Source organism: Rhipicephalus microplus, chromosome 6 (assembly GCF_043290135.1).
Source record: "Rhipicephalus microplus isolate Deutch F79 chromosome 6, USDA_Rmic, whole genome shotgun sequence".
Lineage (NCBI taxonomy): Eukaryota > Metazoa > Arthropoda > Arachnida > Ixodida > Ixodidae > Rhipicephalus > Rhipicephalus microplus.
The window spans coordinates 68,474,280-68,490,139 of NC_134705.1; the positions used below are offsets into that span (position 1 = coordinate 68,474,280).

Below are 15,860 nucleotides of genomic sequence, written 5' to 3' on the forward strand. Positions count from 1 at the left end.
TAACACACTCTAGAAATATTGATTAAAGTGCCGGGAAATGTCTCTCTGATCTGTGACGTTTGTTCTATCAATTGATATTTGCGATACCGGTTTTTTTTTTCTTTTCACTGATAAAATTCCATAATTTACTGGGGCCGTTTGCAATAATGTTAGGCAATGAGGTTTTAAAGTAATACTCTTAGAGATGTGCACAGTGTGAGTGAGATTGTTGTGCGCATCATGTATCAAATCAGCTGCTGCCAACCTTTTTTTTCAGTCGTTTAGCTTTGCGCTTCATAGGAATGATGCTGCGATTTATTCATGGTGTTCGTTTGTTAACATTTTTGTGCTTAGAAGGCTCAAAACTATCTAAACGAAAATGGCACATTTGTTTGAATCGTGTGCAGAGCACGCTAACAATTACGTCATTAAAATTTGTAAAGCATGTTTCTATGTGTTAAGTTATGTCTGCATCATTAGCCCTAGAGAAGCGGGGTCTACTAAAGCGTCGAGACTGGCAACGCTCACCATGCCCCGGCGGCCGCATTTCTGTGTAGTGTGCTTTAGATGAAGGAAGTTGCCGAGTGATTTTTTCGGATAAAGTTACAAGATGATAAAAAAATTACAGAATATCTACAGAGCGAATGATGATGAGTGGCGCGAAGCTTCGGAGGGTTTTGTTGGTAAACCATTCATCTATCTGTCTGTCTGTCTGTCTGTCTGTCTGTCTGTCTGTCTGCCTGTCTGTCTGTCTGTCTGTCTATCTGTCTGTCCGTCCGTCCGTCCGTCCGTCTGTCCGTCCGTCCGCCCGTCCGTCCATCCGTTCATCCGTCTGTCTGTCTGTTTTTCAGTCTGTCTGTCTGTCTGTCTCTCCCTCTGTCTGTCCATCGACACCAGCTGAGTGAGTCATTAAGCTAGGCGGTCATGTGTGAGCTCGGTGAGACAGACCCATGACTTTAAAAGCTTCGCTGCTAAAGCAGATCTCAAGTCTCCTAGTTGACCACTTCTCATATTTACGTGGCGATAAAACGCTTTGAAATCTAAAGTGTCGTGCGTTTCAGGCATAAAACATGGCAAGCCACACATTTTGAGTGGCTTCTATTTTCACCCGGGTGCTCTATTCAAGGTTTACAATGCGAAGCGAAAGCAGTCATCATAAAGTTAATCAAGCTTTAACATATAACTGGTCATCACACAACCACAGCGACCCAACCTAGCGTTGGCGTCACATGTCAGGTGCATGTGTGCATAGTGTGGCGGCTGCGGGCTGTATATGTGACTGAGGTGGTGGAGTCTTGACCACAAAATTCATTAGGGTATTCTTTTTTTGAGTTGATTATTCACTCATCATCTCAGTTTTAAGGTAAAAAAGGCATGCATAAACAACAAAGGCGATAGTCCCTCGAGACTGCAAGACGTACTGCAAGAAGATGGATAGAATTGTTTCTTTTTTTTTCAATTTTTTATGTGAGCGATCTATATTTTGCATGTTGTCAAGAAGCCTCATCACTTTCTTTTAAACAACTCAAGCCGCTCAAGAAAGGAGGCACTGAAAGTCTCACTCATTACACTGAAGATCAAAACCCATTTATTTTCTACCCACTCGAAAATGCGAAGAATAATTCCTGGAATTCCTTTATCTGCAGAAGCCGTCCAAGCACACGCCTGGAAAAAAAAGGTTAAAATGTTTGTAAAAAAGCACAGAAACTCAAATAATGTATTTACGGTCAAGTAGACTACATTGCAAGGAAAGGAGCAATAAGTCGAATCATTTGTGCGTGCCCTTGTTGACCTGCACAAAAATGTTACCCAAAAATTTTTGTCTTCTTGAAGTTCACTGGTACATTATTAGCGCCGTGTCTTCCTTCAAGTCATTTCTTAGTAATCTGCACAGTTAGGCCTCAAAGATGTTTCGTAATGTGCTATCAGGTAGACTCTCTCTAACACGAAAAAAAGATGCCCAAAAATAGTCATTAGCGAGGACCAAAGTAGCCTAAAAGGTGGGCGCTTTTATCCTATCGCGAAAATATCATACTTCTGAGTCACCTATTCGCATGCGATCAATTATATGCAGGGACTGGTATATGAATATGTATTTTGAGGTCATAGGAGGAGCAACGTCATCTCACATGGTATTCAAGAGTTTCAAGTAAGTGGACATTGGTATGTATGTCACCCCATGCAGTAATACACGTTCCAATGGTGTTTGCCTACAAGCAGGTGAATTCACGAGGTAAATTTGAATTGTGCACAATATTGTGTGTAATATAAAATAAGGACACACATTTCAAATACGTTATTGTTCGTTCCCTGCACCATCTTTGAAAAATGCCTGTTTTCAGTTTCGCAGAGTAGTGCCCTCACCATCAAGTGACAAGCTCAGGCTGTCTTCAAAGTGTAAAAACAAATACATGGGAATCAGCTATTTATTCTAATATTTCTTTATTTATTTATTTATTTACTTATTTATTTATTTATTTATTACATCCATTCATATACTGGCCCTTACAGTTTAATTTAGTGGCCGCTGCGTCTTCATTAGAGACGAGAGTGCCAAAGGTCCGTACACTGACATGTTGGGGTTGTGTTTTGGGGAAATATACCTAGACCACTAGACAATTCAATCGACTTACTTGAACGTAAAAGAAAACTCCTTGTGGAACGTTCGTGCACTGTGTTGTTATTACAGCTTCTTTTCTGTGGGTCATCTATTTGACTACCTACCAACATACTTCTTGCTCTATCGCCTAAATTTTACTGTCAACAGTGCTTTATCATATATTACCCCAAAATTTTTATAGTACTGAGTGCCGCCTTACAAAATGTTTGTTGTGAGGACACACACACACACACACACACACATATATATATATATATATATATATATATATATATATATATATATATATATATATATATATATATATATATAACCAGAACTCTTAGGAATGTCAATACAAGAAAAGTACATGGCACGTTGTTAGTCGTTTTACACTATTAATGGGAACAGAGCAGGTAGAAAACTAGCACACCCGCTGTTTAGTAGAATAATGGAATAACGCTCACGATGCTCTGCGAACTGAGCTAAGATTCGTCAAGCATAGGTGTGCATTAAAACCCCAGAGTAGCCCAGACTACTAATGGTGAGCACTCTTTTTTGCCTGCTTTGGCGTCACGCAGCAAGTAAGTTTGGAATCCAAAACGTTTCTCTGACAACCCAAGACACTCTCATCGTTCCTCTCTATCTGTGTCTATATCTATATATATATCTATCTACATCATAGAAGCTCTACTGGCTATCTTTATAACCTCGTGTGCACCAAAACTCCCATAGTGGGATGTGAGTGTATGACAAAAACGATTCGTTGGTAATAACATGAGAAAAATTGATTTGTATGACGCGTTTGTCATGAAATGCTTTCCTGTAGTAACATATGACATAAACTCGCTTATTGGTGCCCATAGTATATGGGTACGCGTCACCAAGACTGGAAATCATAACTTGTCCACGTAATGGAGCGCGTCTCAAAACACGTGGTGCCTGCGTCATTGTCAATGTGTGATATACTCGTATTGAAGCAAATCATAAGGCTCGTGGCTCAAGCCAGACACGAACCCAGGCATTCGTTGTAGTTGTCAACTATTATACCACAGATTCACACCAGTTCTTTAAAGCGGTTTGGAGAAAAACCCTTCAAAAGAGTAAATTCATGACAAAGCCAATTGTTGTTGCAGTGTTGGCTACGCGTTTTATATAAATGTAATCTGTATACCATATGCAGCTTTTGTGCTGAGCGTTGTGCGAATACTTTCTTGCCACTGGCTTTGATGTGAACATCGTTGCACTGTCCCGTGCACTTAATAGCGACAAAACAGATGGCTTAGATCACATGGTAGGGTAGACCTCACGTCGCATCATGACCTCACGCCAAAATACTCACCCTGTTAGTTTTGCGCACAATATCGCACAACTGCTCAGTTTACACAAGAACATGGATCCTATATTTTCGATGGAGGCGAAAACGCTGTAGGCCTGTGTACTCTGACTTGGGTGCACGTTAAAGAACCGCAGGGGTCAAAACTTCCGGAGCCCTCCACTATGGCATCTCGCATAATTATACAGTGGTTTTGCGAAAATAAATACCACATATCAATCAATTCAGAACATGAATCCACCTAATCGCCATTGGCACAAGAAAAATAGATCTGCTTCGCATCAAATAATTCCTAGAATCCGTGGAGTCTGTTCGTAATTTGGGTACTGATAATGCTTACTAGACAACATATTACAACCATTATGTTTTCCAGCAAGTATAATACATGCTAATTCACAATTTGTTTCGCGGGGCGGCCTTGCAAATTATTGCTTATGAAGAGCACTTCAAGGGCAGCCAATGTATGATACAGATCGCGATATAACAACAAAAAAAACTCAGGCCTGTGCAGAAGGTGCACCACGGTCACAGTGAAAGCTCAAAGAGCGGCCTTTCAGAGCCTTCTCTAAACACTCATTGCGTGACTGCTGCAAGCACACTTGTCGGGTACTTACTACGACATTATTATTAATAATTTCTGGGTAGTAGGCCGGCATTTACTATGCTATTTTTCGTCATTCTTCATTCTTCTGAGAAGCGAGGTATCCGCTTAACACTTCTAAGAAATTTTGTGCGAATTGTTCATGCAGTGGCTGACGACGATGAGGACTTGTGCGTGAAATAGTTATGAGTCATAGTTATTAGGTGATCAAAATTGGCTTTTGTAATGTTTTAGAGCATTGGACGACCCACTACTTGCGCTATTCGCGCTGTGTGACGCATGGTTGTTCTTTTGCTGTTTTAAATCACTTCATTACTCATAGTTACGTGATTCCTTTCCCAACATCAAGCCTGCCTAAGGCAAGTTTGCGAACAAGTGCCAAGCAAAAGAAAGATTTCCCACTGGACGCACATTAAATAGGGTACCTCGCCATTGAGAATGAGGATGGATTTCCGTATAACATAGTCATGCTATTGGCTCTGCCTAGTATTTGGAGGTCGCGCATGGCTACATGTCATGCTGATGTAGATACTCAACAAGTTATGGAACACTGTCGAGAGTCTTTACCTTGGTTTCGGGAACTGCGAAAGATGCAAAACGATAGGCTCGATTGCGTACCACGCATGTAATCACTATTGTACATGAAACAATTCTAGAAATTTCGTTCGGTTGAAAATTGACGAAGATGTGCAATAAAAAAAAACCAGTGTGGCTCAATGATAGAAAACTGGGATAGCACGCAGTGGACCCGGTTTCGAGACCAACCATACCCTTGACAATACAATTTTTGTACTTATTTCTTGCGATAGTGGTTACGAATACTAGTGGCGACGGAGGCGGACAACTACAGCGCCGCGCGTGATGAGCGTTCTCGTCTCATACCAGTATTCGCTGAACGCTTAACGATGTGTTATTTAAACGGTGCAACACGCCACTTTAAGTCCTCCGACAGACTATACCACGCGCACGACTGCCTAGAAAAGTGCCGCAGAACAGAGCTACATTGTCGTACAGAAATCAAAACCCCCCGTTCTGTGATCTCTCTCTTCCTGGCATTTCTCGGAGACAGTGGACACGTCCCATAAACACCCCGGACGCGTCCGAGCAGGATCCACCCCCCATTTTTCTAGCCTATTACTTTTTAGGAAAGATAAAATCAACGGCTATGGTCATCCAAATTTGGTTCATGCATTATGCTTCCTTTCAATGAAACTATTTTTTTCATTAAGAAGCATTTTGTTTTGCCACTGCCTTTATGTAAGTCTTCCCAAGCCAGTGTTTTTGGCCCTGGTGACATGCTATTCAAAAGACCGGGGGGCTTCTTGTAGTCGACGCTTACTGCATCTTGAGGGCTTTACGAACCGTAACAGATGTCGAACATTCTTGTTCGAATACAGTGGGTGTCGTAGTTTTATCCGAGCACCAAATGTATTATCTGCCAAGCATATAATTACAATAAGTAATTATTGTATTTAAGCATTTCTTGTTACCGTAAACAATCTTGGCAATAGGTGATGCAAAATGAATAAGAAGATACTTACGCATTTGAAATCAAGCCCTCCCTACCTCAGATTTGTATAGTTTAGTAGCAGTCTTATTGCAAGGAGAAGGAATTGATTGATTTATATGTAAGGTTTAACGTCCCAAAACCACCATATGGTTATGAGAGACGCCGTAGTGGAGTGCTCCGGAGATTTCGACCACCTGGGGCTCTTTAACGTGCACCCAAATCTGAGTACACGGGCCTACAACATTTCCGCCTTCATCGAAAATGCAGCCGCCGCAGCCGGGATTCAAACCCGCGACCTGCGGGTCAGCAGCCGAGTACCTTAGCCACTAGACCACCGCGGCGGGGCCAAGGAGAAGGAAACAGAAAAATAGAACGTGTTGCTAAACTATGCTGTTTGTAACCAAACCTGATGGCTTCATTCCACAAAATTATCGTGTGTAGTACCTTGTATATATTTTCTTTTCATGTAGGTTCCGAATTACACTGTAAACTCTATGGCCACTTGACACTTCAGTTTATATGCAGGGTGTCTCAGTTTGCGCTAAATAAACTTTGAAATCAACCACCATAAAAAGAGCAAGAAATCTTTTCACAGGCCCGCTGTGTTAGTATAAAGTGATGGGACTTTTCTCAACAATGCAACAACATTCCTATAAAATTTATGCCTCTAGAGCTGCTATGTTACAGTTTATTAGGCAATGTAATATGCCCCAGCATATCAGATAGGCTTGTTTCTCACCATGCATAATATACTCTCACGCTTTACAAAAGGTGCAACAGGACTTAGGTCAAAATTTCATAGACGTAAACATTGAAAAGTTAATTCCTGGATGTTCGTTTAAATCACAGCTCTGCAACTTGGACAAAAATAAAGTTGCTGTGATTGAACTCAGTTATTCCTGGATATGTGTATCTAGGAATGCGGTTATACTTGCTGCTTAGCTTGGTTATTAGTAAGCTACGCTGCTCTTCAAACCTTCTTGAGTGAGCTGGTTTATTGTAGATCCAGTGAATAACAACGCGAAAACACACACACACACAGGAAAGAAGACCGAGCAGGATACACATGCACATGTGCGTACGTGTCTTCTCTGATATATGTGTGTTTTCGCGCTGTTATTCGCTGGATCTACGTTTCTCGAAGCGTGCAACTTGTTCATAATCTATTTCCTCGGCACGCTACTTTCGCTTATTTTGTCCCAACGATGAAGGCTGGTTTTTGTTAGTCGCCTCGACGTACTTTCTACAAACATTGACGAACCCTTACCAAGCCACCGCTACTGTATATACCACGCAGCGCCAGCTCCTCTTCCGTTTAAACACGGTTTCACCGGCTCCTCCTCTTACGTAAAGAAAGATGGCGTGGCAAGGGACGCCGCCAGCGGTGGCGTTTGCTAGGCAACGACTCCGCTCATGGTGTGGCCACCAGCCGCAACAAAACCGTGAGGACAAAGCCAACTTAGCTCTCGCTACAAAATACCATGACTTTCTGCGTACGGCAGAAACAGTACAGGTTGAATTTGGGTGTTTTTCACAGAGCACAAGTGTGTTGTAACTGCACACACACACACACACACACACACACACACAGATGTTTTGTAATTTGTTGGCTTTCTATTAGGAGCCCTCCAGCGCTTTTCCAATATATATATATATATATATATATATATATATATATATCTTGTTTTTATGACAAGCGGCAGCGTGGCCTTTTCTTTTCGTGCTCTACCAGTGCGAAAGAGAAAAAAAAACGAAAGCGCGATAAGAACAGCCGGCTTGCAGCCAGCAACGATGCTGTCTTTTGTTTGCCTTTCTTGATGACAACGGCGCAGTCGTCGATAGGCTTTCGCGAACCCCAGCTGCTAGCTTTAGGTCCCGCGTATTCCCGAGGAACACCGTCACGCTTTCTCGCTGACGAAACCCACAAGGTGACCGTCGCGGGAAGTGTCGTTTCCAACACTAGCGGACAGCTTCCAGACCTCAATTGTGGTTTCAGGGAACCTGCCCGGTGAAGCGATACTTTGGGCTCCCCTTGCGCACAGGCACCTCTCGCCTAGGGACAGCGTATATGACCCCTTTCCTACCTGGCAGCCTGTCGCCGCTTCAAGCACCGTCCGCGGACGGCAACCAGGCCTCCTCAGTGGCTCAACATCGCTTCGTTAACGTGACACTACCAGGCCGCGACACAACATCACACGGGATCCGGTAGCCTGGGAACGCTGTTGGAGCTTTCTATGGTATGGATCCGATTGCCCAAATTTAGACCAATACTGGAGTTTTAAGGGACGCCGTCCACGCGTCCTTGGTCCTGCACTCTGCCACCACGAGCACAGAAGTCGCTGTATTTTTTTCGGACGCCAGCCCTGTGCCCCTAATCAATAATCCGTCAGCGCCACAGAGCTGCGACACACCAATGCACAACTCCACGGCATGACTGACGCCTTGCTAACGTCCAGTTACAAGCAGCCAGCGGCCGTATTGCCAACTTTGTTAGCAGTCAAGGGCATGTTGACTGCGACCGCGTCGCAGCCACTTAAGGCCAGCCCACCCGACACCATCGCAGGCTCCGGTGTTCTTCCATACAGCCCTCAGAACAACTAGGCTGCTTTGCGTCAACATGATCCGGAGTTTCAGCGGTGTATCACCATCACCGGGTGCCCGCGAACAACCACCATTTCGCAGCTTCCAGGCATACGCTGGCATTTAGGTGGCTACAGTCAACGCTATCGGAGTTCGCAACTTATGGGCAGAACAACAGAAGTGGTGCACAGCTGTAGACCGTCTTCAAAATTCGTACCTGGGCATCATTACGAATGCGTCCTGCTGTAATCGTGGGCGGAATTAAGGTGCAAGCTTATTGCTGCTTTTGGGTGGACTCATTCCCACCCCTCTGCCACCGCTCAGTCTAACCTGGCCCCTACCGAGGATGTAGATCTGGTGGCATTCCACATCGATGCTGCAGCTTTCAGCTGCAGTTCACCGTTTAAGCCTGCGGACTATTCATCGGTATTCGAAACAAGTACCTTACGCTTAGTGTCCAAAACCGAAGATGACCGTCGTGAAAGGTGCATTCGCAGGGAACCCTCCCGACTCCACACTTGCGCCTTGCAAAACTCCTAGTCACATCACAATTGAATGCCACGCGAGACATACCGAAGCAGGCTGTAAGGTCGGCTTCGTGGTTCAACTGATTGATTTGTGGGGTTTAACGTCCCGAAACCACGATATGATTATGGGAGACACGGTAGTGGAGGGCTCCGTAAATTTTGACCACCTTGGGTTCTTTAACGTGCACCCAAATCTGAGCACACGGGCCTACAACATTTCCGCCTCCATGGGAAATGCAGCCGCCGCAGCCGGGATTCGAACCCGCGCCCTGCGGGTTAGCAGCCGAGTGCCTTAGCCACTAGACCACTGCGGCGGGCTTCGTGGTTCAACTGTAGGATTGCACGTCGGGACCCACTTCCCGGACGTTCTTGTCGGAGACCGCAAGGAAGTGATCAGCCGAAACATTCCCCACTTTTTCCCAATTTTGAATCTCTTCCCGAGTGGACAACCGCGTGAAAAAGCACCGAGAAACAACGACACCTATCGAGCCTTCCCGTACTAACGCGGGGGTTGTATACTGTTCCTCTGTTTCCTAAAGCTACGGGAAGATCGTTTGGCTCGTAAAGGTCCCGACCATCCGCCTGGAGTTGACCAGAATGTGAACGTCGCCGTTTACTTAAAACGAGCTGAAGAGAAATGTCGAACACCCGGTGTCGCTCTTCAGAAGCTTTTTCAGCGATCTTCTTTGAGCATGCCATGTCTACCACTTACTCCACGAGAAAGCAGAAGGCGGAAGCCGGATGTATTTTTGGCTGATACCCACCAAAAGCCGTTTCGTAGACGAGGCTGACAACCGCGATGCAGCCAGTCTAGTCTCCGGAAGTACTTCTTGCAGATGACCGGACCAAATAGCAGTGTCGCCGAAGACTGCTGCTAGAATTATCTAGCCAATGTTGTCAACCTGAGTATATGGCATTGCAACAGGTCAGCTCACGACATACAAGTGAACGACGACCACGGCATTCCCAGCGCAGCCCTCAAAAGACGATTTCGGCAGCGGCACTTTGGCAGTCGCAGCCGAGTGTAATCATGAAAAGCGGCAATGGGGCTTTTGTTCCCGCGCTCGACCAGCGCGAAGGACAAAAAGGCGAACACATAAGAACAGCCGGCCTGCAGCAAAGGTGCTGTCTCATGTTTGCCTTTCATTTAATAATATGTGGTGTTTAACGTCCCAAAACCATCTTATGAATATGAGAGACGACGTAGTGGATGGCTCGGGAAATTTAGACCACCTGAGGTTCTTTATTATGCACCCAAGTATGAGCACACGGGCCTGTAGCGTTCTCGCCTTCATCGAAAATGCAGCCGCTGAGCCGGGATACAATCCCACGACCTGCCGCCACTAGACCACCGCAGCGGGGCTCCTGTCTGTCTTTCTCGATAGTATATATATATATATATATATATATATATATATATATATATATATTATGAGTTACTCTGACGAAAGCCGTGCCACAGCCGAAACGTTAGTAAAGGCAATTTCATTTTCAAATGTGCGATCTGAATAGAAAAGACACCGCAGACATGTCGAGCCTTCCCTTCAATTTCTCTCTCTCTCTCTCTCTCTCTCTCTCTATATATATATATATATATATATATATTTAAATATATATATATATATATATATATATATATATATATATATATATATATATATATATATATATATATATATATATATATATATATATATATATATATATATATATATATAAGGGAAAGAAGTGTATACCTAAGGGCTCGTTTTTCAGTGTTTTAACACAATATTAAATGAGATATAATAACAGACAGTAATGCCAAGGAATGTACAGGGAAGTTATTATAACCAATGGAATGTAAATAAGAAGAAAGAAAAGTGGATGAAAAACTTACCAACTGTGAGCAGGACAGTTGGTAATTTTTTCATCCACTTTTCTTTCTTCTTATTTATATATATATATATATATTGTGGCGAAGCTTTGAACAATGGGTCGTCTTCTCCAACGCCTTCTAGCGGGTCGCCCTTTTCGTAAAAAAAGAGCAGCTCGTGCAGAAAGTCGGCCACCGCATTGACTGTCGCTGCCGTGCATCATTGACGAGCGTCCACCAATAAACGTCTTATCAATTCGGTGAAGAGTGCTGAAAGTTCTGTGCCCTTCAAACACCTTCAGTCCGCATTCGATGCCCTTAAAGCTTCGATGCCGTACCATGCCTTCTACCATGCACTAAGACGCCACTAAGTAAACGCTTCCTCCTGCGCCGACGCAGGAGGAATGTCACGGTGTCCCCCGCATCAGCGACCCTCCTGTCTTAACCGGCGCAGATAACACCGACGTTTAGGACTGGCTCGTCTGGTACGAACGCGTCAGCGTCCTCAATCACTGGGACGAGGCTGGTAAACTCGGCAACCTGGTTTTCTACCTCGCGCGTGTGGCCGGCATGTGGAACAACAACCACTCATCCGATTAACCGACTTTGTAGGCTTATAAAACCGCCGTCGTCGACGCGTACGGCCGTCCTGCCGTTCGTTAGCTGCAAGCCGAATAGCGGTTACGTGAACGAGCACAGCAGACAGGTGAGTCCTTCACAAGTTACATCGAGGACATCCTTGACTTGTGCAAGAAAGTGGACTCGAACATGTCAGAAGCTGACAGAATCACGCATGTTCTAAAAGGCATCGCCTACGATGCCTACACCATGCTTCTGGCCAAGAACCCTCGCAGTGTGGCAGAGATTATTACACTATGCCAAAGTTATGAAAAGCTGCGTCGACAGCGCTTGATGACCCGTCGACCACCCTCAAGTGATGCTGATCTCCCAGCCTTGTCAACAGTTACTGACCACACAACCTTGCTCGCCGAGACCAAGTCATTCGTGCGTGAGGAAGTGGCCCGCCAGGTCTCTTTACTGGCTTTTGCTTCTCCGCAACATGCTCAACAGCCGTCAAGCATACTACTGCCTACCTCCGCCGAGCCATTCAGCAGAAAAGCATAGAGGTCGTTCCTGAATACCACCAGCTGCCTCCCGTATCTGCGCCACTCAGCTACGCCTAAGTTGTCGCTAGGCCGCCCCCACCGATTCCTGTGACTGGCCCCCTTGGTTACACCGAAACCATCGCCAGGACCAAGCGCTTCGGAGAAACTGTGCCACCTACATATTCCGACGTCATACGCATGCCCCGAGTGCCGCCCACCATGCACTCATATAAGCCGCCGGCTCGCCCATCACGTTCTGCGGCATGATGGGACCCGCAAACCGATGGCGCACTTCTCACAATCACCCCATCTGCTTTGCTTGTGGTCGCGCCAGCCACGTAGCATGCTACCGCAACCGTATGCAGCAACCGCAGGTCGCCTGCAACTTTCCCAGCCAATTGAGCTGCTTTTATGACCAACCGCCGGCTGTGTGCACCGTCGTCCCGCCCCGCTCCATCTACCCGCCGTTCCCCATCTCCGTGACGTCGCTCACTGTCGCTGATGCGGGCACGTCCACTCGACGGTGAACAGGAAAACTAGTCGTCGCAGTCCACGAGGAAAGGACTGCGACGTTGTCAAACTGCGGAAGCCCTCAAAAAGGCCCATCGAACGTGATAAACGTGCCTGTGGATGGAGTTCGTGCATCTGCCCTTGTAGATACTGTAGCCGCCGTATCCGTCATGGACGCAAAACAGCTGATCACTGCGCAAAGGGACCACGCCACTTTTTGGACTCTCCCACCGTACAGCCAGTGCCCAAAGCATTGACCCTACAGTGATGCGCACAGCTCGCCTCATTATTCAGGACGTGATGTATGCTGTCGAATTCATCATAATTCCTTCATGCTCTCACGACGTCATCCTAGGATGGAATTTTTTCTCCCGCCACGACGCCGTCAAATATTGCGCACCAGCCGAAATAGAGTTCGCACAATTCTGTTCTTTGACGCCGGCCGACAGTCCATCTGCTGCAAGCAAGTTACTCGTCAGCGACGACATGCAAGTGCGTGCAAACTCGTCCGCGGTGGTGTCAGTCTACTGCGCAAGTCTTTCCGACACTGTTACACTCCTCTCGCCATCTCATCGTGTTTTCACTAGAAAAGGCTTGCTGGTTCCTTTCGCGACCGTGCAATTCACTCACGGCAGCACCACGATTTTTGTTCTGAACTAATCCCCATACAGTATTACGTTCGTGCGATGAGAATGTCTCGGCAGCGTGCAACCAATCAAAGACGCACAAGTTATGAATCAACCTAATGACTCACACTGCCCAAGCTCCAGTACGCTTAGTGCTGTTTCTACATCTGCTTCACCATCCGCTGATGTATTCGGTCCCTCTACTCCCGACAACCTTACGCTGGTCCAGCGTTCCAAGCTTCTGGGCCTGTTGGAAGAATTCCGCTCTTCTTTCGATGTCGATCAACCTTCTCTCGACCGCACATCCACCGTTACGCATCGCATCGACACAGGCGCGCAAACCACCACTACGGCAACGTCCATATTGCGTATTTCCCACAGAACGCCGTTTAATCAACAAGCAGGTCGACGACATGCTTAGCCGCGTTGTTATTCGACCCTCTAACAGCCCCTGGGCTTCTGTCGTTGTCGTCGCGAAGGGGATGGTTCTGTGCGGTTTTGTGCGGACTACCAATGCCTCAACAAGATGACTCGTAAGGACGTGTACCCACTTCCGCGGGTAGATGACGCGATTGACAGCCTGCAAAGAGCCGAAATCTTTTCATCCCTCGATTTGCACTCAGAGAACTGGCAAGTACCTATGGCTGAGGACGCTCGAGCAAAGACCACTTTTGTCACCCCCGACGGCTTGTACGAATTCAACGTCATGCAATTTGGGATGTGCAATGCGCCCACTACCTTTGAGTGCATGATGGATACCATTCTGGGTGACCTAAAATGGCACACATGCCTGTGCTACCTCGATGACGTCGTCGTTTTCGCTCCGGACTTCTCCACGCATCTTCAACGCCTGCGGCATGTTTTAACGCGTCTGAGTGACGCCAGTCAGTCTGCAACTAAACCTAAAGAAGTGCTGATGTGCAGCTCGGCAGCTGACAATACTTTGCTACGTCATATCCAAGGACGGAATTATACGCGATCCAGCCAAACTAAGGGCCGTGACCAAGTTCTCCAAGCCGACACCAGTCAAGAAACTGCGCACTTTCGTAAGACTGTGTTCTTACTTTCTACGCTTCATTCGAAACCTCATGACTATCATATCGCCGCTGACGAAGCTCCTCGGAAATAACAGGCCTCTTCATTCATGGTCATCACAGTGCGACGACGCTTTCACAACGATCCATCGTTTGTTGATGTCGCCTCCCACACTCTGCCACTACGACCGTACGGCCCCTACAGAGGCACACACAGAAGCCAGTGGTGTCGGCCCCGGTGGTGTCCTTGCGCAACGCAAACCAGGGTTTTCGGAATATGTCGTGGCGTATGCAAGCCGGACGCATACAAAGCCGATACTAATTGCACCATCACTGAGAAAAACTGTCTGGCGATCGTCTCGGCCCTTACAAAGTTCCGACCTTATTTGTATGGTCGCCCATTTGATCTAGTCACCGACCTTCATGCACTAAGCTGGTTGTCGTCATTGAAAGATTCCTCAGGTCATCTCGCCTGGTGGGCACTTCGCCTGCAGAACTACAACATCCGCGTACTTTACCGCAACGGAAGACAACATGCTGACTCCAACACCATCTCGTGATCTCCCTTGCCTGACGACAATGCCCACAACTCAGCGTCTCACCTTGCCATTTCTTCCACTAGCATTCATGCCGTTACTACTGAACAGCGCAAAGATCAATGAATTGCCCCACTGATTGACTTGCTCAATGATCCACCCACTCCATCTACTCGCACGTTACGTCGTCAAGTCCACCATTTCGCCGTTCGCGACGACCTCCTCCACCGACGCAATTACAATGGTGACGGCCGCCAGTGGCTACTAGTCATACCCCGCAGTCTGCGCTCTGACATATGTGAAATCTTTCATTCTGATCCGCAATCAGCACACTCCGGGATATCGAAAACGTACCACCGCATTTGCCAACGGTACTTTTGGTGCGACATGTACCGCTACGTGCAGAAATTCGTTCGCTTCTGCATAGATTGTCGTTTTCAGCGCACCTGTCGCTGGTAGGTCTGCAACCTCTAGCTTGCCCCGCCAGGCCGTTTGGGCGTGTTGGCATTTGTGTGGGCCACTTCCACTACCGTCGGCTGGTAACCGCTGCGTCATTGTCGCTGTGGACCACCTCACGCGATATGCCGAAACTGCTGCTCTCCCCGCGGCTACAGCGAGTGATGTGGCCTCCTTTCTGCCCCAACGATTCATGCTGCAACATGGTCCACCTCAGGAACTGCTCAGTGATCGAGGCTGCGTCTTGCTGTCTGAAGTCGTTGAAGCCATTCTCAAAGAGTGCAACGTTGTTCACTGCAAAACTGCTGCTTACCACCCGCAGAAGAATGGCCTCACTGAACGCTTCAACCGTACGCTCGGCGAAATGCTCTACAAGTAATCGCCGCCGATCACACAAATTGGGATGCCATTCTACCCTTCGTCACCTACGCATATAATACCGCTCCTCAGAGCACTACCGGCTTTTCACTTTTCTTTCTATTATATGGAGGCACCTGTCGCACACCATCGACACGATACTTCCGCTTAAGCCAGATCCGTCTGAGTGGGCGCCTATTTCTGCTACAGCCAACTTGCTGAAGAGTGTCGAGAACTTGCAAAGACTTTTA

At 46.6% G+C, this 15,860-nt stretch overlaps 1 protein-coding gene across 5 annotated transcripts in view; it reads right to left on the minus strand.

Moving 5' to 3' along the window:
• Window positions 1-1,544: 1,544 nt before the first annotated feature.
• The window catches only part of LOC119167607 (uncharacterized), a 234,744-nt gene continuing 220,428 nt past the window's right edge, over window positions 1,545-15,860 (minus strand). For all 5 annotated transcript variants that reach the window (XM_075866042.1, XM_075866040.1, XM_075866039.1 and 2 more), the window contains one exon: window positions 1,545-1,644. In XM_075866042.1, coding sequence (XP_075722157.1) covers window positions 1,616-1,644 — 29 coding nt within the window. In that variant the 3' untranslated portion in view covers window positions 1,545-1,615. The remainder of the gene's footprint in view (window positions 1,645-15,860) is intronic.